The sequence below is a fragment of the Falco punctatus genome, assembly GCF_963210335.1.
Source record: "Falco punctatus genome assembly, chromosome: 5".
NCBI classification, from domain to species: domain Eukaryota; kingdom Metazoa; phylum Chordata; class Aves; order Falconiformes; family Falconidae; genus Falco; species Falco punctatus.
In genome coordinates this window covers 16,329,361-16,355,906 of record NC_137584.1, presented here as the reverse complement: position 1 = coordinate 16,355,906, position 26,546 = coordinate 16,329,361, and the positions used below count along the sequence as shown (strand labels likewise).

General features: G+C 38.2%; 1 protein-coding gene across 5 annotated transcripts in view; it reads right to left on the bottom strand.

The window, feature by feature from the left end:
* The window catches only part of EYS (eyes shut homolog), a 1,034,174-nt gene that overhangs the window by 174,194 nt on the left and 833,434 nt on the right, over nucleotides 1–26,546 (bottom strand). For all 5 annotated transcript variants that reach the window (XM_080388797.1, XM_080388796.1, XM_080388798.1 and 2 more), the window contains one exon: nucleotides 11,535–11,699. In XM_080388797.1, coding sequence (XP_080244923.1) covers nucleotides 11,535–11,699 — 165 coding nt within the window. The remainder of the gene's footprint in view (nucleotides 1–11,534; nucleotides 11,700–26,546) is intronic.

The window sequence follows — 26,546 nt, the reverse complement described above, 5'->3', positions numbered from 1 at the left end:
ATTAAGGTTTTGGTTGTGTATAGTTTGGTTGTATATCACTTCAAGCTTGTTTTTGCAGACAGTCCCTACCACTGGTAATCACGAATCTTAACTTGTCACAATTTTATATTAAAGTGTGTTATTCTGCAAACTGTTAATGCGAGTCCTTTGTGGGTGCTAGCAGTTGCTGGCAGTGGGTAACACATTTAAACGAAGCGGGAAGACCCGCTGAGCTGTCCCCCTAATGTTGTTGGTGTGTTACCCTGAACAAGGCAGTCAAATTGCCCTTCGATCCAGTGGGACTGTTCAGTGAAGGGTCCCTGTAACGGGATGCTGACAGACTGGTCAGGAACAAGGGTCCTGGCCTTCCTAGGGCACTAATTGACAGATCAAACACTTGGCGTTGAGGATGTCCCCTCCCCGTGTGCCCCACCCCTGCACATGACAGAAGGCCTGGGATCTTGGCAGGGGTATCAGATGGGCAGAGGAGGCCATGCTGGTATTTGGGGGATCCACAAATGCGCACGTGCTTGCAAGTGTCATGTGTGTGCCTTCACTAGTGAATTTCTATCTCTACCAGCCAGAGAGGAGGGGAGAAGTCCTTCTAGCAGGAAGAAGGCTTTCTACAGTCATGTTTTATGTGAGTCCCCTAGTCAGGTGCTGTTGAAGGCAGTGCCTTGCCTGTGGCAGCCTGTGCAGCCAGCCATGTCATGTTCTCTGTGTGTGCCCATGTGTGTGTGTCTCTGGGATACATGCTGAACTCTGTACGATTTAACCTGCAAATGGGAAAGCACTAGCCATGCCCACCGGCCTGGGATGGAGACACCTGAGTCTCTGGGCTGGGTTCCAGTGGCAGGCCAGGAGGGAGTCCCAGGCCTGGAGCTGCTGGAGGTGGCCACAGCTTAGAACACCCCTTAACATTTTTAGTCAGAAAGGTAAAAAGAAGGTGGGTGTTCTTGGAACAGCTCCCTACTAGAAAACTTACTAATTTGTAAAGAGAAAATTATCAACTTTGATCTGGAGAACAAAACAGAAAGAAAAAGATAATACACTTTAGCAGACAGAAGCAAGCAGCAGATGCTTGCAACTTCCTGATAACTTGCTTTGGTACAGTTCTTAGCTGAAACAGTTCACAATGTAAACTTCCTCCTCAAAAGCAGCTTTCTAGTCAGCACAGTGTTTCTTCAGACTGTTACGAATCCTGATGACCTAGAAGTCTTTTAGGCTTAGACATATTTTGTATTCTGAATACCCAATTAACTCCAAAGCTACTTAATCTGACTGGATTTTATGCCCTTGGCTTTTACGATATCCTTCTACAATAACCTGCTAATTCTCTTTCAAAATGTATTGCACTATCACTGCTAGAAAGTCACTGCTTTTTAACCCTAGCATAACTGATAAGTGCATGTACTGCATCACTTGTTTCCTTATCTTCTTCTCCCTTCTCTGCACATGCTGTTCCAGGCATTTCCAATCTCTGTCAATGAGTAAATCTGTAAGTTACATTGAAGTGAAGTTGGGGAGGCTGTAAAGGTGTATACTGAAGAAGCTTGAAGAAGCTAAGTTATGGATGAATAGCTTATTTCTCTTCTGCCAGTGCCTCTGTCTGTCCATTCACATTGCCCACTAGTGAAAACTTGGAAGAAGGTCCTTGTTATTACTAGTAAAGTAAAAAAAATTGGGACAGCTCTCCTAAAGGTAGCATTACTCCTTGAAACCTCAGGGAGGTTCCTGCTTGAACTTCAGTCTAGGGAGCACTTATAAGTCACACTTACAGGCAACTAATAGCATTCTTCCTATTATCTGCTAGGTGGTATGAGATCCTTTGAAAGGACAGTCCTTTAAATCTTTCTATGGTGAACATGAGGAGGCAGTGTCCCTCTGAAGAATTTTGTTCTGGCAATTTAAAAGAACACACGCTACCTAGTGTAAATGGTAGGAAGTTACCTTCACAGGAAAAGCCTGAGTCTTAAGCAAAACTGACAGGTTCCAGTAACAGACAAAGATCAGGAATGATCTGAATAAAAATATCTGGTTGGATATTAGGGGTAACTTATCTTGACCATATGTGAGGGGACCCAGTCAAAGAAACCAGATCTCAGCAATTGCTCTTTCAGAGGAAGCTGAAGCTGGAAAGCTATTTTTGTACATCAGTATGATGGCAAGTAAGTGGCCACTGAACACAAATGTTGTCTATCTAGAAAAGTCAGATTTAAATTCCCATTAAGCTATGGGATAAAGCTTTATTAAGCAAAAACATATTTTGACACAGAGAAAGGATACTGTGAAATGCCCTGCTTGAGAATGCCAGCTGAAGTAATAGACAAATACCTTCTTAAAACTAAGGATGGTCATAGTGTAAGTAGAATATTGGTAGATCTGGGGAACAGAGCTGAGAGCACAGGAAAATTTATGAGCACAACTTATAAAAAAGGAGCTGGTGTCCTTAAGGAATGCTATAAACATGGGCTGTGGTATCTGAAATCCGATTGTCAGAAGTTATAGGCTACCATATATATAAGTTAAACAATCTATCTTTAAAGGGATTGTGAACAGCATTATGCTGACTCGGTTAAAAGTGAAAATGAAGTAAAACTTTATAATTGTATCGTAATTATATGTAATGTTTTTATGGCCAGTAGCAATTTATTTTGCTTTGTGGCTAAATATCACAATTTGCTTTGATGCGTTGATGAAATTAAATCATGCAAACAAGTAAAATCTATAAGGACTAGAATAAAAAATTGTAAGAATGCATACTGTATTCAAGAAAGAAATACTTCTCCAATGACGGCTAATCTTTATTGGCGCAAACATAATAATTGTATATATATTCAAATTGTATATATATTCTCCTGACATTCTCCTGAGATTAAAGAGAAATCTCATTATACCAACAATTTAAAGATAAGGTAACTGCAAGAAGTCCAGATATTTTTAGTCCACCGACTGTTACCATTGGTACGCTTCTTAAATACATATTGAAAATAAAGAGGGAAAAATAATTATTAAGAAGTACACTTGTCTTTGTATTAAAATAGATGATGGTTTATAATCTATTAAAAATTATGTGCACACCAGTTCTTCTTGAATTAGTTTCTTTGCCTCTGACACATATAGTAATTTTCTATAAATCACTTCTACCCTATCTCTTTCCCCATTGTTTTGTTTTAACAAAAAATCTACTACAACTACTAAAAGGAGCACAGCTGGCAACAGTAGCTTCTCTTTTGAAGTCGTTAGAAGGGAAAATGAAAGACAGAGGAAGGAGTGAAAAACAGGGATGAAGAAAGAACAGAGGGAACATATGAACTCACGAAGGACGCTTATGTGGCAGAAGAGCTTGGTGCCTGCAGACAGAAATAATAATTCTGGATAATCTGTATGTGCACATAGTATTCATTCACAAAACACTGGAGAGACTTTTGTTTTACAAATCTATGTAATAATGTATGTTACATTCATGTAAAACTAATTAAGGATATTGATATGGACAATCATAGCAAATATTTGTATTAATTGAAATGGAACCTAATTAGCAGAGAGACACAGAACAAAAAAGAAAAAAAAATAAGGAAAAGAAACTGGTGCTGTAGAAAGTATTAGATGGGCTTTATTATGAACTGTATTAGATATCAGGTAGTATTTGATATGCCGTATTAGAGTTCTACAAGATATGCAGTCCACTACTTTCTGTGTCTGTGTTCAAGAACCAGGAAGAGTTCCAAATTATTATTATTTGTTTTTATCTTAGAAATCTCACCTTAGAAGAAAACCTACTGGTTACTAAAAGAGTGGAATCTTGCAAGTCAGGTAAAACCCCATTTTAGGGGTGACGAGGGGAATGCAAGTATGATGTGTTACTGGAAACTGATGAATTAAAAATAACTGCTAGAAATTATGTAAAAATTATCCCAGCTTGAAAGAGCTCGACAAACAACACAACTATACACAGTAAGTATAAATACCTGTGAGTCCAGTAAAATGAAGTTAAGACATAAATACATTTTCTCCTTGGAATTTTTTTTTTTAGTCTTTAGCTTCACAGGTAATTGTTCTACCCACACCAGAGAATAAAATTTATACACCTGTGTATATATTTTCTGGTCTAAAAAGTGAATATCTTTGCAAAGCTATGTGGGAAAATAAGTGAAAATTGCACTAATTCCTAATATACAAAAGAAAAAAATCATACATAATTTCTGTATATTATGAAAATGTATCTTTCGATTTTTAACTTAATTATTGGAGCTGAAATATTCTTGGGAATATCAACAATTTCTTAGGTGTAAGTTCAAGCAAAATAGAACAGCAGAACTGAAAACTTGATTTTCATAGAATCATAGAATATTTAGGTCAGAAAAGACATTTAAGATCATCAAGCTCAATCTAAACATCCCCTGGCACAACTTGAGGCTGTTTCCTGTTTTCCTGTTGCTTGTCATCTGAGAGAAGAGACCAAGCCCCACCTGCCTACAACCTCCTTTCAAGTAGCAGTAGAGAGCAATACGGTCCCCCAGAGACTCCTTTTTTCCAGGCTACACAACCCCAGTTCCCTCAGCTGCTCCTCATAAGCCTTGTGCTCCAGACCCTTCACCAGCTTTGTTGCCCTTCTCTGGACACGCTCCAGCACCTCTACATCCCTCTTCAAGTGAGGGGCCAAAAACTGAACAAAGTATTTGAGGTGCAGCCTCACCAGTGCCGAGTACAGGGGGACAATCACTTCCCTTGTCCTGCTGGCCACACTATTTTGGATACCAGCCAGGATGCTGTTTGGCCTTCTTGGCCACCTGGGCACACTGCTGGCTCATCTTCAGCTGGCTATCGACCAGCACCCCCAGGTTCTTTTTCCAGGCAGCTTCCCAGACATTCTTCCCCAGTCCTGTAGCACTGCATGGGATTGTTGTGACCCAGGTGCAGGACCCAGCACTTCTTGTTGAGTCTCCTACCGTTGGCCTCAGCCCATCAGTCCAGCCTGTCCAGATGCCTCTGCAGAGCCTTCCTGCCCTCAAGGAGATCAACACTCCCCCTTTAATGTGGTGTTGTATGCAAACTTACTGAGGGTGCATTCAATCCCCTCATCCAGATCATTGATAAGATACTAACCAGAACTGGCCCCAGTACTGAGCCCTGGGGAACACCACTTGTGACTGGATGTCAGCCAGATGTAACTCCATTTACTACTACTCTTCAAGCTTGGCCATCCAGCCAGCTTTTTACCCAGTGTAGAGTACACCCGTCCAAGCCATAAGTAGCCAGTTTCTCCAGGAGAATGCTGTGGGAGACAGTGTCAAAGGCTTTACTAAGGTCCAGGTAGACACCATCCACAGCCTTTCCCTCATCCACTAAGTGGCCCATCTTGTCATAGAAGGAGATCAGGAGATCAGACTTGGTGAGCTCCTCCACCAGTTTCCTTAGTACCCCGGGATGGATCCTATCGAGCCCCATAGACTTGTGCATGTCCAAGTGGAGCAGCAGGTCACTAACCACTCCTTCCTGGACTGTGGGGACGTCATTCTGCTCCTCCTCATCATTCTCTTCCAGCTCATACAGATGTGTACCCAGAGGGAAGCTAGTCTTACTATTAAAGACTGAGGCAAGGACAGCACTGAGTACCTCAGCCTTTTCCTCGGCCTTTGTGGCAACGTTCCCTGCTGCATCATAAAGGATGGAGATTCTTCTTGGCTCTCCTTTTGTTTCTAATGCATTTGTAAAAACATTTTTTGTTATCTTTTATGTCAGTAGGCAGCCTGAATTCTTGCTGGGCTTTTGCCTCTCTAGTCTTCTCCCCGAATAACCTCATGGCATCCTTATAGTCCTCCAGAGTTGCCTCCCTCTTCTTCCAAAGGTGGTGAACTCTCCTTTTTTTCCCCTGAGTTCCAGCCAAAGCTCTCTGTTCAGCCAGGCCGGTCTTCCTTCCCTGTCTTGTCTTTTGGCACATGGGGACACCCCTCCTGCGCCTTTAAGACTATCTTCTTGAATGTCCAGCCTTCCTGGATGCCTTGGCCCTTCAGAACTATCTCCCAAACGACTCTGTCAACCAGGCTCTTAAAACAGGCCCTCTGGAAGTCCAAGGTAGTGATTCTGCTGATCCCCCCTCCTTCTCTGAGAATTGAAAACTATCATCTCATAATTGCTATGCCCAAGACATCCTCTGACCACCACATCACCCACCAGGCCTTTCCTGTTTGTAAACAGCAGGTCCAGTGAGGTATGTCCCCTGGTTGGCCTACTGACCAGCTGTGTCAGAAAGTTATCTTTCACACACTCCAGGAACCTCCTTGACTGTTTCCTCTCTGCTGCGTTGTATTTCCAGTGGACATCTGGTAGGTTGAAGTCCCCCAGGAGAACAAAGGTAGCAATCTTGAGACTTCTCTCAGTTGATTCTAAAATGCTTCACCTGTCTCTTCATCCTGACTGTGTGGTCTATAACAGACTCCCACTAGGATATTTGCCTTATTTGCCCTCCCCCTGATTCTTACCCATAAACACTCACCCCCACCGTCACCATCCTTCAGCTCTAGGCAGTCAAAACACGCCCTGACATACAGAGCTACCCCACTGCCTCTCCTTCCTTGTCTATCCATTCTGAAGAGTTTGTAGCCATTCACTGCAGCACTCCATGCAAGTTATCTCACCATGTTTCCATGATGGCGATTATGTCATAGTTTTTGTGCTGCATGATGTCTTCTAGCTCCTCCTGTTTGTGGCCCATGCTCTGGGCATTGGTACAGATGCACTTCAGCTGTGCTCACCTCCTACCCTGGGCATGGCACACCCAGGCTCACCTCTAACAAGCTTAGGTTTATTCCATTTCCCTTTCAAATCTAGTTTAAAGCTCTCTTGATGAGCCCTGCTAACTCCTGACCTAGGATCCTTTTCCCCTTTTGAGACAGGTGAACCCTACCTATTGCCAGTTGCTCTGGTGCCACATAAACTGACCCATGTTCAAAACCCCCAAAATTTAGCTGTTGACATCAGGTCCAGAGCCAGGTGATCTTCTGATTACACACCCCATCATTCACTGCAACTGGCAGGAAAGAAGAATATACTGCTTGTGCTCCTGATCCCTCAACCAGTCATCCCAAGGCCCTGAGGTCTCTCTTGATTGCCCTCAGACTCCTGGTCATTTGGACTTCATCAGTGCCTAGTTGGAAGACCAGTAATGGGTAGCAATCAGAGGGTTATACCAGAAAAAGAAGTTTTCTAGTAGCATCCCTTACCCAGGCACCAGGGAAGTAGCAGACTTCCCTGTGTGTTGGGTCTGTTTGGTTTATTGGGCCATTCATTCCTCTCAGGGTGGAGTCGCTGGTGACAACCATCTTTCTTTTCTTCTTAGCAGAGTTGGTCTTGATGCATGGCATTGACAGACTTTCCCTAAGCAACTCCTCCAACCTGGATGGGCTTTCATCCACATCATCATTTTCCTGGCTTTCAGGTTCCAGAGCCACATACATTGTGTAGTGATACCTGGGAAGGTGAAAGTAGGTTGGCGGGTGATTTGCCTGCTACCCCAAGCAGGGACCTGTTTCCATTCCTCCCTGTGACTTAGGACCTCTCCATCTGCCTGGTGGCAAGTAGGTAGGGATCCTCCATTTCTGGTGATCTGTCCATCCTGGTGCATTTGTCTTAGTGATGGCAGAGTGGCTCCAACAGTCTGTCTCCCTCTCACACTCCCTGGTATTCCTTAACCTTTCTACTTCCTCTTTCAGCTCTACCACCAGGCTGAGCAGATCGTCCACCTAGTTGCACCTTACACAGGTTGTTATCTCTGCTGCTCTCCAGTAGCAGTGACAGGCTCAGGCACATCCTGCAGTCCCTGAGCTGCACAGCTGCATGGTTACCTGGGTCATCTCGTGCCTTCTGGCACTGGCTTGTGGCCCAGTAAAAACCAAGGCTTTCTTCTGGGCTGTGGAGGGGAAGGGCAATTACCACTACAGAACCTCATCTGTTTGAGCTGTTAGGGGGACAGCACCCTCCCTGCACAGCCCTCCCCGTGCCTGCTGCCATGCTGCGCCCTGTTTGCCAGCTCGGTTCGCCGTGCTGCTGGGGGCTGCTTTAGTAGCGGGAGGGTTCGGCTGCATGTCAGGGTCTCAGTGCCTCCTGCCCTCATTCCTCAGTTTTTCTGGTTGACAGAAAGCGACCCCACGGTTCCTTGGCGCGATCCTCCACTTTGGAGCACCTCTGCCAGAGCGGCACACCTCAGAGACTTTTAAAGCATCCATCACAAAAATCTTACAATGAAAATCTTAATCCTTGCACTCACAAGAACCCAAGAGACAAGGGCCTGCTAGGAAGCCCAATTTCTATTTTATCCTTCCACTGTATGCCTACTATTTATATAATTTCTGACAAAAGGATAACAAAACACTTACCACTTGATGGAACTTGTGAAAATCACTCCATCTACCACTGATGTGAAATTATATTTCCATACAGAGTCATAAACATTTTTTTTACAGTAACATACATTATGGGAGAAGTTAGAATGGAAGTAAAGAACAATAAATTGAATAAAGACTAGTAAAAGAAATTTACACAGGCTAACCACAATTTACCTTCTCCGGAACTGCATAAGGAAGATAAAAAACTAAGGCTAGCATACAGAAAAAATCCAACTTTTAGAATAACTATGGTGGGAGCATTCCATGCTAAGCCTTCTGACACTGCTTCAAAGTCTTTCTCATAGAATACTTAAAATTCTGTGTTTCACTAAGCAAAGGAAATTATAACATCAAACCCACTTTCATTTTAAACTCTAACTCAAAAGAGCAATTTCCATGGAAACCTGTGGGAGGACTTGTGGAAGTGTGGTAAGCAGGAACTGAAGGCCTTCAACCACTGCCACTTCCTCAGTTTCCCTGCAGCCTTTCATTGTATTGACAAAGAAAGAGATAAAAATTATGAAGTGTACATTATATGTTACTTTTCCCTCTAAAATCACATGGAATGCTTTTAATATGATAAAATTAAACTGGTTAAATGGTCGTACTAGCTTGGATTTATGGAACACACCCTTGTGCAACAAAATTCTCTAAATCCTAGTCTTCTTCCTGGTATTATTTTTCATTAATTTTTAAATAAAATACTTTTGTCCCAAATATACACCTGCTACTCCTGCAGAGCTGGAAGACTGAAAAACCACAGAATCACTTTGGTTAGCAGCTTAAAAATACTTTTTTCTTACTGACAATACTAATTTACAGATTTTATGCAATGTATGATTTGCTCTAAGTTTCATGATGGACTACTAGCTTTTAAATTTCATATCTGTTAGGAGAAAAAAGCATTCATTTCTACTTCTGGATTTTATGTACTTGTACACATGAAAATAACTTCTCTGATCAAACACAATTTAGGAACATTAATATTCTCTATACTATTCAAAAGAAGAAACGTTCAATCTTAAGGACATAATGTGAGACAGACTACAGAATTTATTTTGAGGCAGCAGGATCCTGAATATATTTGGCATGATTCTGAATATTTTGCATTGCTAGTCCCTCCACCTAATTTGGTGGGCTTTATTTGGCATTGATTAAATACAACATAACATCAAAATGCCTCTAGAATTATCTATTATTTGAATGCATATAACTGAATTATGCACTATATTTTTGTTAAATCAGTACTTCTTTTTTATATAATAAAAACAGTGGTAGAAGCAGATTCATTGGGATACAGAGAATGAAATTAAGGAGTAAAATATAACTATCAGTTATGCCTGTTGTGGTGTTCTACGTCAGTACACACAGAAGGCATCCACATATTTGTAATTACTGGAAAGCATAGATAGTGAAGGAATTGGAATTTGGTTTTCAGTTACAAATTTTGCACATTTAATGTTTACAAAGATAAGCAAATTCCTATGTGTAAAATACTTGAGTTGTAAACTAGGCAAACAGCATCCAGAATTGCAAATTGATTCAAAGCTACTCCAACCACCATCCCTCCACAGCTTCGTAAATTTGCTACTTTCAGATCAAACCCTTTTCCAACAAGTAGTGATAGAAAAAAAAAACTGGCTCTGGTTGTAAAGTACAGTACACTTATCCAGGTTTTCAGAAAACAGCAGTTCCTCCAGAGAACAGCAAAAGAAACTTCCATGTTGGATTTTCTTCCTTTTCTTTTTTTTACAGACAAGCTTATTCAGGGCTTATGGGTAGATGCAAGCTTTACTTTAACTATGGCTGGAAGCCAACTACTTTGCAGTGATGAGGCAAACAAAATCATTAAATGCTGAATATATTCAGACTACTTCCAGTGACCTTCCTTGAATTCTTCCTGTAGTACAAATAACTCCTTTTGCAATTGAAATAACTAACAAGTATAAAACACTTCAACATAAAGAGCTGCCACATCACCACTTACCCATGATTCTTAGCAAATTCTGCAGCTATGTAGCTTAGGCAGCTGCAGCAAGAGCCCAGCTATAACATACAAGAATTTGATATGGCATTTTGGAAAGCAGTAAATATAAATGTTCAATTTGGAGCTACAATGTTTTACATCTAAAGAGTTATACAGATAATAATTAAAGGCATAATTAAATAATGCCATGAAACTTCTACTACTTTTAACCCTGACTTATAAATATTTACATTGTGCAGGTGAATTCACATATATTACTTCCAGATTAATATAAAAATAACAAAAAATAATCAAAATAATTTATATTAAATCAACAAGATTTTTCTGTGTAGACAAACCCTCAGAAGCTGCAGTGAACAGAGAATGCTCCAAACGATTTTGTCTTTGTGGAGTAAATCTATCACATAGATTGCACAAACATATTTTTCTACCTCTTCCTGAGTTCATGAGGAAATCACCCTACTTTCCAGGTTTTTCATTTGGATAGAAATTACAAGCTAAAATATATAAGGAAATATCCGACTAGCAGAGAAGCCTATTTGTCTTGCTGACTAGTGAAAAGCATACTGTTTCAGAAGTTCATGCTATATACTGATGAATGAAATATGCAGGCAAGAAGCAATTCTTTTGTAGTACTAATAATCATACATCCAACTCTGCAGGTATATTCTCTGGAGACTGCAAAAGAATCCTCTTAAGTGTGAAATCACAGTAAGTACTCCTGAAATACGGCAAATTTGCAGAACTTAAGATACTTCTGCAAATCAAAAAATCTTTGGAACCAATATCAACGTTATAATAAAAAGTGAGTCTCAACCTAGCTAAGAAGAAGCTGTTTCCCTATAATAAATTGTTTAAAACTTCTTCAACATCTGTATTTTAGAGCTGTAACACTTATTACTGGAGCCATAGGCTTACTATGTTCTCCCTTGTCAGGAAGTAGCATTTTTAGTTCTGTTTTGCTCAATAAGTCATAAATTAAAGAACTTTCCAGAGGAACACAAGGAACTATGGTTCAAATTTTATAATGCATCATGCATTAGAATACCAAAAGGCTTCTACTGCATTTTAATGATTCATTTCACTGCTGAATAGGAAATGCCAGCTGATGTACACTAAAGTTAATAAGGACCTGAAGGAGCTAAAACTGATACTTAGCTTCAAGTATCATTGGTACTCACTGTAAAGAATTGTGCCATTTAGAGCAGTTGTTTTCACTGTCAAGTACAGCGTCGTCAGATTGCTTGTTTCCTGCCCAGATGCAGTCCTGGTCTTAGATACAGATGTTAGAGAAGGTAGTTCCAAATAAGAATTTCCAGTGAAGGATGGAAAAAACAGTGCTGTATCTAAAATGAATAACCAAAAGCTAATTTTATTAATTTATTACAAAATAAAGTCATAAAATACAATATAATCAGCAAAGCACAGTTAAAAACATCCATTCTTCTGCATACCTGTGAATAGTGTAATCAACTATATTATTTGCAGAGCATGCATATAAATTTGTTTAATTTCAATAATTTAACTAAAATATGCAGAAAATGTTCTAGCATCTGCATATTACCAGAAGTGAAAAGACTATTATAGGAGGGACTGCTGCTGGAAGATGCAATAAAGTTCAAAAGATTGTCATAAATTTTCATCTTTACAAAATGTGTCCATGCAGAACTTTTGTCCTATGACATCCCTGTGAAGTACTTTTGGTTTATAGTTGTAGGTAAGAAACAGAGGTTTTCCTAATTTTGAGGATACTCAAATATTCTGGGTTTGAAATTATTATGAGGACGCCATTGGGCAATATACGCATTTTCCCACTCACCACTCCTGTCCTGAAAATGAGCAATCACAAGAGAAAAAATTTTAACCATGAAGGCTTAACATTTGCAACATTTATTGCATTAATTAACTTTGTCATTACATTTTTGAGTTTTTCCCCCTGTAGCTGTGATAATAATACCACTCAAGCAAGAAAAAACAGGAAAAAAGTAATTGAGGTTAGGCAGAGTGTCTTCCTATATGCCTTAAGCATCCTGGTTAAGCAATGCTCCTTGAAAACTGTCCAAATTCATCACCAAGGATATGAATGCAGAATGAGCAATGAGAAAAGCATTCTGAGTGCAGGTAATATTTTTGTAAAGAAATTTTTTATTTAGTGAACTCAAACTATACAGTGGAATTGTGACTGATGATTACACCTAGGCATGACTAGTATGTGGAAATTTTTTCTCAAAATTTTTATTCACTTTATTAATTTTTTGTTTGTGTAATCTGCCCATGGCTTATTCTCTGCCATTTTTACTGGACTTAAGAAGAAGGAACAAAATGAAACACCTAGTTAAACAAACATATGTTGAAGGGCATTAATTAAAAATAAGCCACCACAACCTGACAGCGAAAATGGAAAGCCAGAAGTAGTTACATTTCTTAACAGTATGTCTGGAAAAATCAAGGTTGTTGGAGAAAGTGAAAAATTATGGCATGAAAAGAGTCTTTTGCAGGGTGAGGTAAAGGGCAAAGACATTGCTAATCAGAGACAGACCTTCACAATTATGAGAATGCCATTTGTCTAATTAAATTCATACTTTCAAGGGAAACCCTGTTAGCAGGTCTACCTAGTCTAGTGCAGGGCCACAAACATGATTAAGGGACTTGGGCCTCTTTCATATGAGGAAAGGCTGAGAGGGCTAGGATTCCTAAGGCTGGAGATGAGCAGGCTTGGGTGAATCTTATCAATGTTTATAAATACCTGATTGGAGGGGATGGAGAAGAGTGAGCCAAACTTTTTGCAGCAGTGCCCCCTGACAGGCAATGGGCACAAATCCAAAAACCAGTAAATTTCACCTGAACAGATGAAAATGCTTTCTCACTGTGAGGGTGGTCAAACACTGGCACAGGTTGAGCAGAGACATTTGTCAAGTCTCAGTCCTTGGAGATTTTCAAGATCTGATTGGATGTGGCTGTAAGAAACCTGCTCTAGGTGACCCTGCTCTGCTTGAACGGGCTGTTGGACTAGATGATCTCAAGAGGTCCCTTCCAACCACAATGATGTGGTGATTCTGTGATCTTTCACAGAGAGGCTTTGTGTGGACAACATTAATTCTTATTATTCAAATGTAGTGCCTTCAGAAACCTCAGTTTAGCACAGTACCCATAATACACCTCGCAGCTAAAGGTATTAAAAAGTCTTTTATTAGGCAGTTTTCAAAAAATACTTGACTTCAAGATTATCTGTCCACAACTTAGTTTCTACATTAAAAATAATATTTTGTGAAGTTTCTTTCAGCTAGCTGGAGGGAGAAGGGGGAGGAGAGAGAGAAGGGGAAAGAAGCATAGGATATCTGGAAAATCTTGAAAGGAAGGATAACCTCATCAGTTGTTCAGCTGGGATAGTTCCCTTCAAAAGGAGAGATCTTCCATAAAGACCTGTAACTTTTCAGGGAGTCCAGCATAGGAGTCTCTGCACTGATGGATAGCCAAAATGCTACTTCAGCTGTAGTGACTACACCTGCAGTGCTACACCCAAAACAGCCTAGGCCTCCAAAGTCATCCAGAACTGCAAAGATGCAGAGTACACTCTCTTCCCCACAGTGTGCAGGCTATTAGCCTGCTGATCCTCAACAGTCATCCTCTGCCCTAAAGCTGTGCAACAGCTGCCATCTGTCACAACTGTACATCAGTAATGAGGTCACGGATAGCACAGGGGTTAGTACTCTCCTTGGATGAAGGGCCTAGGTGGGAGAAAACCAAACAGCAGATGCCTCCTTGAGCTTTCATCTTCACACAAACTGAGATAGATTATCTCCAGTGTAGGTCAGAAGAAGGCATACAACCTCCACAGGTAGCACAACGAAGCAGAGAAGCCACCAAAGACTTATTAAGCACCAGATACCAAGAAAAGCTCCTACCCAGCAAGAGGAATCAACTGTGAAGCATTGCAATTCAACAGTTGAAAAGTACTGAAAAAGGACATGGTCATCTGTGCTTTCTATGACTGATACTTCAGGGGAGTGATTGTGCAGGGAAGAACTTCCCAGCCTCAAGAAGCGTGCTCTGACAGAACATCCTCTCTACAGGCAAACAGACCCATGAAAACTCTACAGAGCACCCTCCTCTGTTTGGCATAAAAGCTAACTTGCAAGCCTCAAAGGTTGGCTGAGGTGCTTGAATATCAGAGGCAAATCTTTACTGTTAATCATACTAACTTTGCTGTGTAACTACAAAATTGTTTTTAAGTATGCATATTCTCTTGTTCCTTACATCTTGACAAATAATAAAGCAAATTCAGAATACATTAATACACACATGAGAACTCAATTCCAAAGGAAAGTCTGAAGAGGAAGTTGTGATTCAGTGGGAAGTATCAGTCATGCAAGTAGCCCAACATACAGCAAGACAGTGAAGCATGTAGGAACCGCAGGATCCCAAGTGCACCTGTAGCAATATCCACTAAATCTACGTATTCTTGTATTATCTTGCATACAGTGGAAGCACATTTTAAATACCCTTAATATTTGTCAAGCAACAAGCAAATAATTTTCAGTATTTATGGATTTGGAAAAAGTAGCAAAATCTAAACCCCACTTTTGAATAATTTCTCATATCTCATGTTTTATCTTTAACAGATTTCATACATATGGCTAATTTTAGACCCAGCATTTGAAATTAATTCAGTAATAGTAGCAAAGAGTTTGATAACAGGGAATAGTTTGATGGGATGCAAACAGTTGTTTGCAGCAAACTGCAACCTCACACACAGCATTATTCTTCCTAAAGCTTATAAAGATCAGCCTAATGACAATCACAGTATTTTTGGAAGAAATTAGTAATAACCTTTGAGAGATTTCATAAAGCTATGAGTGTTAGGAGATCTCTGATAGTGGAATATTGTTATCAAAATTGTAAGAAATCTGTAAACAAAAGAAACACCACCATTTGAAGTGAAGGTCTTGTCAAGTTGCTGCTACCTTACACAGATAACTATAGATCCATTCCATAAGGCTATGTTAAATAGCAATACAAAATTCCTTGTCATAGGATTCTAAAAAAAGGCGACATTCTATAGACCATAAGAAATCAGTAAGTGTTTCGTACTGATATTTTCAAATTATACATATAATTGTTAATGGCAGTCAGTGAAAAGACAAATTATGTTTAGCATGCATACATAGTACACAAAGATGGTTACCGTAAATGCTTTCTAAAAATTCACACAATAGTAGCCTTGAAGCAAACACTCATACACTGTGAAAAAACTTTGAATATAAAGTAACTCTCAGGATGCATGTATCTACACCAAGAAATTATACTAAGATAGAACCATGGTTCTGAAAAAGCAGTTATTGCCTCTTGGATGTGGTTGATTGTGTCTGTGTATTAAGAGCCTAAAATCTATGTGATGAATACACAGGTACAATAATAGTACGGGCAAAGTTGCTTGTCTGGATTCTGTTTTTCCAATTCCCTTGTTCTACTAAACTTGAAATTAGCAGGAATTAAAGTCCCACACAGCACTGAGCATGGCTGCACACTGGTAGGTCCCATGAATCGCAGCCAAAGAGGGCATATGCTGAACTACAATAAGCCGATAACTGAAATACTATCAATGCCAGCTAGAACGTGCATAAAGGACTGTATCACAGTATGACAGTATTTTATGCCATTTCCTAGTAACATTTACGGATCTTCATATTTTAAGATGGTTGCTGGCAATAAGTGATTTTGTACTTCATTTGTTTCACTGGACAGGCTGACAGAAGAAATAGTTACTTCTCTCCTGGGGCTACCATCTAACACTGTCAGCTATGTCCATGAGCCCAGGGGACTGTTCCACTAGGGCAGTGGTCTCCAAAGTGATGTGTGCACCCCAGGGCATATGCAAGACAATTCACTGGGGTGCAGGAAGAAATAAATTAGAACTGCAGTAGTATATAAATATAATTTGTAAAAAAATACATCTACATACATTGGTGGGGTGGCTTCACAAATTTTTTACCATTGGGGCATGCAATCAAAATAGTGTGGAGACCACTGCACTAAGGAAAAACTGAAGGGCAATAGGGACTTACCAACTGTGACCCCCACAAGGCAAGGGAAGATAATGGAGTACCAGCATAGCAATTCTGCAGTATGGAGAATTTCTACAAAGGAATTGTGTTGTGATTCTTTGACCTATATTTAAAGTCTTCGAGCAGAACACAATTTTTTGAGATACTAGCTCTTGCTACAATTAAAAAGTGACAATGTGACACTATACCAACAGAGGTTAGTGAGAAAATGAATACGGTACAACTTTGCAAAGCCATAAAGTTCTTTTAGACTCAGAGAATGTCCCTGCTTCAAATAAGCAAAATGGCTTAATGAATTTGAGTCCCAAACTGTATTTTTTAGAATATACAGGTGTCTAAAACCTACACTGGTCAAACTTAGGACCCTGTCTGCATATAAGCTTCATCTTTGGATACTTAAATACATCAGCGATTAGGAAGCATCATAATACAATGATAAACAAAATTGATATACAAAAAACTCTATAAGTACAAGGCACAATCAACTACATGTAACAGCTTTACATGTCTCAATTATACTGGAAGAAATAAAACATTTCTGACATTTTAAGGGTAAAATAGGAGACTACAAGTAATTCAAAATACAATACCTGCAAAAATTTGTAACACAGACTACAGAGTTCGGTCTTGAATTCCCTGAACAGCACACATTGCTAAGAATTATACTTAAATAGTTTAACTGAAGGCTCAAATTTTCTACTGAAATAAATAAGTTATCTTGGATACTATCAACTACAATTTTCAAAATAACTATAACAAGAAAATGTTGAGAATACATTAACAAATTTCTATTATGATCCTATTTGACTTTGTCTTAGAAAATAAACAGCAGTAAGTGGAAGAACAGAGTTTTCCACTGCTAGTAAATTTGAATCAATCTGTTTCCACTCCTATCTCTAATTTTCCATTTGCATTGTTTGCTTTTTGTGACAAGCTTGCTTAGTCCTGAATTCTATTAAATTCTATAGAGTTCTATCAAAAACAGACTTTTTAGTCTTGAAGATAGTAAGACCCTTCAACTGCACCAGCCATTGCTAAATAAAGTCAAATAAGAAATATGTAACACTTTTAATAGTTAAGATGAGTATCAGAAAAAAACCCACCACAAAACCCTGGAAAGGGAAGTAATGCATTCATCTTCTGGTAGGAGAGATCCAACCAAACATCTGGCCAAACTGTCTACAGCTGCATTGAAAGTCTTTGGTTCTTTTTAATGAAAACAAATGGGTAATTCCTAAGATATCATTCTCCTCACCTTATAATAAACATCTTAAAAGTGCAGATGAATCATGACCTAAACCCACCTATTTCTCTCCACTTGCTATAAAAGGTCATGAAGGTCACTAGTTTAGCTGTAGACTGGCAGTATCTGAAGTAAGATGAACAATTCTCTCTCTTGATGTCTGTGTATCAGAACTAAATGGCCTGCTGGAGGACTTTCTTTAGGCAAACCCGAGTTAATACAGTAGTTCTGAGTTGAAATGTTAGAGATGTGAACAAAACAGGATGTTAGAATAGTTAGGGGCTCAAACTCTGAACTTGCCATTTGTATTTTTCAATTACAGTAGTAAACATCCTATGAGAGAGATCCGAAACTTAGAGAAATTCTGTGCTTGTTCTTTTCCATCACTAAAAGAATATAGTAGAAACAGATGATAAAAATCTCTGCTGACCAGTGCAGCAAATCTTTGAATAAAGGTGTTCCCAGTAGGCACAAAGTCAGTTTAGCAGCAATATCAAGGGACTGATGAATACACGACTTGCTCTATCCATCTCATGCTCACCATATATCCCAGGGAACCAAATTTAACTACCCGAGAGTAATGCATTCTTTTATCTTATGTTCATGGTGTGAAGAAAATCAAAATGAAATAAATATGATTCAGAAAATTTCTAGGGATTATGTCTGGTACATACAAAATCTGACTTGGATATTTCATAAAGCATCACACACCTACAATAGTACAGAAATACAATAACCATTTCCTCAATGACTATAACTTTAGAGCTATGAAATAATTGATTAGGCGAGTTCAGCTGTTTCCAGACAATAAAATATGAAACAAAATAAATCTCATCCTTGCTGCTTTCATTCGTTTCAATGCACAAAAACCTCCTTGCTGTAACTGAACTTCTACATCATGAGGCAAAGATCCTTACAGAATAAAATGCGCAAGTTTTTCTTTGTCAGGCCAGCCTGGTGCCTTGTTGATAATGCTCTCTGCTGTCAACAGAGAGATCTGAATTCAGATCACTGACTTAATTTCTTACTTTGCAGATTGCTAGGGGCTTTGAATGGCAGAAAGATAGTATGTTTTATCATCAAGACTCAGGGGAAGCACTGAGAGGCAATGGGTCACATAAGCATTCCTTAAGAGCAGGACATCATTTCACTTTCATTGAAGGGAACTGCCATATGAGTGAGGCAGTATTAGATTAAAAGAGTTTAAAAGATTCTAGGAAAATAAACCAAATGATGCCATTAAAGTCTCTTCTGAATTTTCGAACAAGCCTGGTAACATGCATCTGCAAAGGTACAATGACACACAGAACAGAAGCAGGGATGATCAAAGGGATGGTACGGCTTCCAGATTGATAAACAGAACAGGCTTATTCAACATGCAGAGGAAAATGGAAGAAATGACCACTCCGTGTCTTGTAACACAAAAAATAAGGACACTCTATACTATCAGGTCACAGGCTTGAAAAACAAAAGAAAATGATTAATAATTTTTCACAGAATGCATATTTGTTCGGGGCAATTTATTGCCACAAGACATGATGGGGGTCAGAAGTATTAAAAAAAACCCCACAAAAACAAACCATGAAAAAGAAAGAAAAATACAGGAAAATCAATCCACCAGACAGACTAGCAAGTATAATGGAACCACAGCTCAGAAAATCGTAATCTCACTGATTGGAGGAAGCTCAAGTAACGCACTTTGGGAAAAATCACAGTTGCCCTGTTTTTTATATCCCCGTCAAAGTAATTGTGACTGGTCTTGCGGATATTGAGCTAGGTGACCTACTGGTATGACACAGCTGGTAATTTTTATGTGACTTGTTCTGCTTTCTGTATCACTGCTAAGATTGCATGACAGAAGATAAGAGATACGCAGACCATTTAACATAAAGAAAATAAATGATTCCATAGTTATCTGAAACAAAGAGCAATTGTCATTACCTAGTGTCTACAGATCAAGTTACTCTCTTTTGGCAGCTCCACTGCAAAAAGTAGATCAACCCAATAAAGATATGTTAGCAGTTTTATTTCAGGAAAAAGAATTGTTCTGTTGAAAGTTTTAGCATTCTTTTAAATACTAAGAAGTTCAAGTAGGCTGCATGTCTGACAATACAAAAGCATAGTAAAGCAGTTTGATGTTCATATGCTTTGGGAAACAGGGAGCCACAAGAAAAATAAATTATTTTCATATTCCTGTTTTGTACCCCTCATCATTCCTCTTCTGACCTCACATTTTAGGAGACAAGGATCACTTTTTTTTTTTTTTTTTCCCCCGTCCCCTGGACCCTCAGTTGCTTTACATCAGCAGATTTGTAACTGCGTCAGTTCACAGCAGATGAGAATTCAGTATTTCTGGCCAAAGCCTGTGTAACTGTAAAAGGAAGAAAATGACCTGACTCACAGTATAAGATGAAGCTTATTCAGTTAATAGCCATGAAGCATGCTAAACTATCCATCTAAGAGATGTGTAAATATTATTTTTTTTATCTTTTTTGGATATTGCATAGACATGTAAAGTAAGACGAGATGTATAAGTGGAACAGACTGACATGAGAAAGGAGAAAGGAAAATTATTCATTCATATTGAGTTCAAGATTTTGTGAAAACAGGTATGACAGTAGTACCTTGATAGAATGCATAAAAAATAGCCAAGAAATTGGGTGTTAAAAAAATCCCAAACAATTTAGTTGTTGTTAATCCAAACCCACACGAAAAATTAGCAATTTACTACCTGTTTTTAGTAGTTTTGAAAACAACTCAGTAATTCATCTTTTCCTGCTTGATTAGTTTCAACTACAAAATTTATTACTTTACTCCTAAATGTATTGGATTTTGAAGTGAAGAGAATGGTCCTCATTGATACTAGTAGCTAATCAGATGTATTTTATCACCTGCATTCAAAATGATGCACAAGTGCTTAACTGTTTTCCTGAATTTGACATCGAGGAAATTGGGAAACTATTATCTAATATTTTCTTCAAGCTCAACATATTTGACAGGAAATATGATCTTCTTGCCAAACCACCAGTGTTTTATCTATTAAAAAAAAAAAAAAAATCTATCTAGGAGGGAAATGAAGGTTCTTATATCTTCATATATATTTTTCTAACTCTCTCAATTACAGGAGAAAATCTAAGGTAGAGTTTGAATATCAAACCATAATTTACACTGGAGTTGTCATAATGCACTGCTATATTTGATACTGAAAAGCTGGTTGCTTTTAAGGTCATTGTGACAGAGTATGGCAAATTTTAATGAAGCAAGGACTTTTAAAAATCTTTTGAAGCTCAGTCAATATATTTGCTCTGTAAAGTATCACAGAAAGTCTACTTAAACATGAGTTTTCATATTTTTGATTCAAGTCCAATAAAGTGGTAAAAGGAGTGAATGAAATAACGTATTGGTTTTCAGGGGGAAAAAGGCAGCTGTTGGAATATGTTTGGAAACTCAGACTTTTCGCAACATGTTGATACACTAGAGATCATGTATTACTCATTGTACTGAGAACTGTCTGGTTACACAAATGAATGTGGCCCAATAGCTTCATTTACTGTTATTTTACAGTGAGTCACAGCTAAATTTAAATATTTTATTAGTATATTTGTAATTCTTATATTTATTGAAGTTCTAAGGCCAAGTTTTTGCTTTATGAGATACCAATGTATTTTCCATCACTTTAATTTTATTTCTGCCAGCTAAGTTTAATTTTATTCTCTGCAACGGTCTTGAACACATAAACTAACATTCCTATGCCAAAGGATCAGAGAAATACTTGACAAGTAATTGGCTATAACGGTTTAATTTGGACAAATATTCAGCTTTTCCAGTGTGTGTCATATTTAGTCAGATCAAGAGGAATCTTCCATCTGGATAACGCTGCAGACTAATTTGTCATATGGTTGGCACCAGATAATAAATGATCAATGTTATATGTGAAATGCAAGCTATAGTTTTATGAACACTATATTTAATGTGCTCAAATAAATAACACAGTTTATGTATTATTATTATATATTATTTTATATATATAGTATATATTGTATATGCACCAAATTTTATGAATTTCCTAGGAGGTTTTAATTAGACTTCCCTATTATTACTTAGACGTATGGATGCATAATTTACAGAATTGTTTAAATCTAATCTGAATTCCAACCTGAGTTTGTTTTCACAGGTTTAGGGTGCAAAGGTAGTTCCTGAAATTTCTCATTTTCTGGCTATCAGTAACCTTACTTTAACAGTAAAGTTCCTCCAAGAACCAAGAAGTTCCTTTATCTTCCTCCTAAACTTTTGGTAATACACTTACTGAAGTAAATTTGAGATTTTTATTAATGATTTCCTAGTTTTTTAACCGATATTGCATGAAACTGAGAAATTAATTTGGTAGGGTGTCAACTGGTTAATCAGTCAATTGGCATCCTTCTACCAGTGCTTTTAATATAGAAAATACTGATTTGACCTTTTTAGATGACTGTTTTAAAATTAATTTCAGTCTGCTTCCTCGGACTTTGCAGGATATCTAAGCCATATTTATAGGAATAGGAAACTCTAGTTCTACTGCAGAATTCAAACACATCAGTTTCAAGATAAGCAAAATTTCTGCTTGATAATAATTCAAGTCCAGGTGGCCAAGATACACCGCCAGAATACGGTTTGGAAAATACACTAAGTGGAACGACAGAACTGCTGGAGAGCAAATGACAAATTATTTTACAGCATTTGCCAACATTTAAGAAACACTTGCTTATATATGGGTATCTCTACAAAGGATCCCAGGAGGAAAATGATCTTCCCTCCCAAGCAATGAAACAAATATGGCAACATTTGTCATGGACTAAAGTAATCCTTGTGCCTCAAAATAATGCAAAAGAGAATTTCTAAAGCAGGGTATGTAAGCAGCAGCAGATCTCAAGTATACCTAGCTTGGTTATGAAAAAACCCACAGGAACTATTAAAAACTACTTGGATGCTCTCCGATGCATGGAACACAAACTAGAAGATGTATGAAGGTTATTTGGCAATAAAAGCATAAAACGCGTCACCATTAGAGAGTTTCTCACTGAACGAGGACAACAAGCCCCTAAAATTTAAACATTTCAGTATGATTTTTATTGCTCAGTTCAGAAGGTAATTGCATTTTTGCTACTGGAAGCTGGTCTGTTCTAAAGAAAAAATCAGGACACCACTGTGGAAGCAGAAGAAACAAACAGTTTGTAAGCCACCAAGCACCCGTCTGTTCTCACACTATAAGCACCTATTCTGTCTACCCACACACCGAGGTAGATCTCCTTGGAGACTGCACTGTACAAAGCAAAGCAAAAAAGCCAAAGCTGTTTTAGGGCATCAACAAACAGTGAAATACAAATGATATATTTAACAGAAAACTTTCATTTAAACTTTTTCTGAATTAAGTTGATGCCCACTCACATTTAAATCTCCAAGGAAACAGTTCTTTTGACCTCAATATTTGGTGCTGCTACGGTGAAGCAAGCAGAACTTACCTGAAGATTCTGTCAGTTTTTCCAGTGCTACAGGCCTCACTACACTGCACAGCTTTTAAGTACTGTGTCCAGAGGATGAAGAGAAAAACCAAAAAGCTCTGTCTTAGAAACCACATCCAGGTCCCCTGCACTGTGCTGTTGAGCTGTTTAAAAATATCTTCTGTTCTTTGTTTTTATTATTGTGTTTCAACGGTCTAAGCAAGTGCAATGGAAAAAAAACCCACCTAAATTACTTATCACACATGCAGGATGCATCTCATTAGTGATATCAATCTGTCTTAAAAAGAAGTAAATTTAATTTTAGTATTTGTAATAGTTTTGTTTTAGTAATTGTTGAGCTAGGGAATCCATCTCATGGTATCTTATTTTCAATGAATTATCTACTTTTAAACAGTGCATTCTATTGTCTCATAGATTTTCAAATTACCTATTTCTTTCATTGATGTCAATGATTTTCTCATGTAGTGAGACTTTCATCATATTCTTAGGGGGTAATTGTGATAATTCTAGCAGTTTTCCGTTATAAGACCTGCTTTACAGCTAAGTAGTAATTACAAAAAGTCAGCACTTGGGAGGATGACACAGGGCTCTGTGGCATGGTGAATTTAAACTGCTCCATTTAAGACTTTAATGTAATGTAAAATCAGGAGAGCCTTCCCTTCAAGTCAGCGATGAAAAAGATGGGAGGGAAGCAATTCTTCTTTTATACACTTTAGGAAATAGTACATATTTTGAAAGTAAGGCCAAAGTAAACGGAGAGGGTATGTAAGAAATGGATACATTTGAAATGTAGATTCCACTTTCCACTACATTGCCAAAAGTACAATGTCTGTGGACTGACTGAGAAAAAAAGCACACTATAATACGCACACCTTCCTGTATGTAAAAACATATTTCTGTTTTATGAGTTCAGCTGTGATCTTAGGTAGGAGATGCTTAAGTACTGATTTACACCACTGGAAGGAGTTGTGCTCCCAGCTAGACAGACAAATGAACTACCGGAAAAAAAAAAGAAAAAAAAAAAAAGGAGAAATCCTACTAATTACAAATAGAACGTGACCTTGTAAAAATACAGTATGCCCTGAGATGGGCTTCTTAGGCTTTCATCCTTCAACACCTGTCCTAAAAAGTGCCCTACATTGGCCTGTCAAACTCAGTTTCCCCAGGAACCCAGCACAGTACTGGAAATTTTGGGAGTCTGTGCTGTCAACTGGGTCAGATCAGAGTTCCCACTTCCTTACTTAGGATCTAGAAGTCTTCAGATCCCCTGGTCTCCACCTCTGGGGAAGGAAATCCTACACTTCAGGACATGTCTCAGATCATCCAGGGGGTTCCAGATTATGGAGTACTGGGTCTGGAGAATGACGAATTTCTGCAAGACTGAAGAACCAGCTGGCTTAAGTTTGGAAAAGCCATGATGAGTTTCTAATGGCAGCAATCTCAAAATACTAGGTCCCAGCAGCCATCACACCTTATTTTTAATGTTCCAAATTAAAATTAAAAGAAAAAAATCAAACTCCTGATTTTTCAACAGCTGCAAAACCCATTTCCCAAGCAAAGGTTAAAAACTATTGATGAAACATGTTGTGCAAACACTTAACGTTCATGCTTGTAGTTATGTTATTCTGCATTATTTATTACTTTGTGACACTGCACATTTTTAATACACTGCTTCCAGCAACCAGGAGAAGATATCTGAAATAATCTACCTTTTTTTCATACTTGTCTTAAATGGGAAATTTTCAAGCCAAAAGTTTAGATAGGAAATACAGGCATACGCATCCGGTAAATTCCAGTGTTAAAGACAGAGTGGGAACATATGCATTTGTATACAATATATTAATTTAATTTCCATATTTAGACATAAATATTTTAGCAGCTCCTAGCTGTTAATTATTTTACTAGGAAATCTTTCTGAATAGCAGCTTCTCAAAGATATACAGGGAGTTTTTGTCAACCTAATGCATATGCATCCTATGGGACATCTTCAAAGCCAATCTTAAAATTTAGTAACAAGTAACATAAGAAAAATTACATTGTAATCATTGCAAGGAGTTTTGAGTTTGGAAGCATTTTGTAGATGTGATCCAGAGAAAGAAAAGGAATGAAGATAATGGGAGAAAACCCAGTCCATAAAAGAAACATTTTTCACTCATGGTTATAAAAGGCAGACAGAATCTATCTCTCAAGTCTGAGTGGGGCCAGGGGGAAGAAGAAAATTGTTTCACTTGAGTGAATTGCTTAGATCATAGCCAAGTGACTATGTTAGAAGTACAAATCATGTTGTACAAACTTATTCCTCACTTCATATGACCCTACAGAACGCCAGTTCAGAACATATTGGTTATCAGGATACTGTTCAAGAATCCACATCAATTCAAGGACTTGGAGAATTAATTTCTGGTTACAGTGAGTGCAACAATTGTCTGCTTGAAGCTGTTGAAAACTACAGAGCCTGGACTCACTAAGAGTGTTCTTTTCTCAACCTTTCCAATTTAGAACAATGCTTTGAACAAACAAAATACTATGGCACACCAGAACCCAAAGTCTCAGGACAAGTAACCTTATTTTGTGCTTGACATTTGCATGTCTACCAATTCCTACATCTTCCTCGGGAAGTCACAAATAATAATCTTATGCTATTTATTACATCTCAATTAGAGGCTTAATATCTGTACATCAGTTGTTCTTTTCTCCCAGCAAACTCCCAAGGGTCATTTCAAAAGGAAGCTGCTGATGTTGCTATGACAGATAGTCTGTTTTGCCCATTTTTAAAAAAATCATAGTCAACTTAGCAAACAAATCCCATTATTATGTTAGATATTTCTTTCAAGCTGAAATAAACCCACCTATATATTCCATGGGAATGTTACTTACGAATACACATGAAGCTGGGAAACCAGTAAGACTTAATACAGTGAGTTAAAATACAAGCAGTTTCTCAGTTTGGAGAGGTGAATACACCTGAGAGACAAATACTAAATTTTCATTACATTTTGTGAGACTATTGAAGCTTCAATTTGATTCAGTATCAGAATAAGAAAAAATGAATTAAGTAATGCCTTGCCTTTAAAAGTAAACATTTTGGTTAGCTTCTCTTCCCTCTGTCCGTCATTATTTCAGAACATATGTTCTCATCAACTCCACGATTTAGAAATTAAAACTTCACCTCATGTTTGATATTCCTTTTAGATTTAGCTTTAACAGTCTTTCAGCGAGCAGCTGCTAAAATCAAAACTGCACTAAGACAGACAGGAATGAATGAGACAAGATGATAATCAAGATTACCTGATTTCAGAAATCCCAAAACCATCAGAGCTAGAAAGTCTGCTGCCCTCACCAATGGAAAGCTAAAAAGAGCTTCCAGCTTTTCCACTGGTGTAT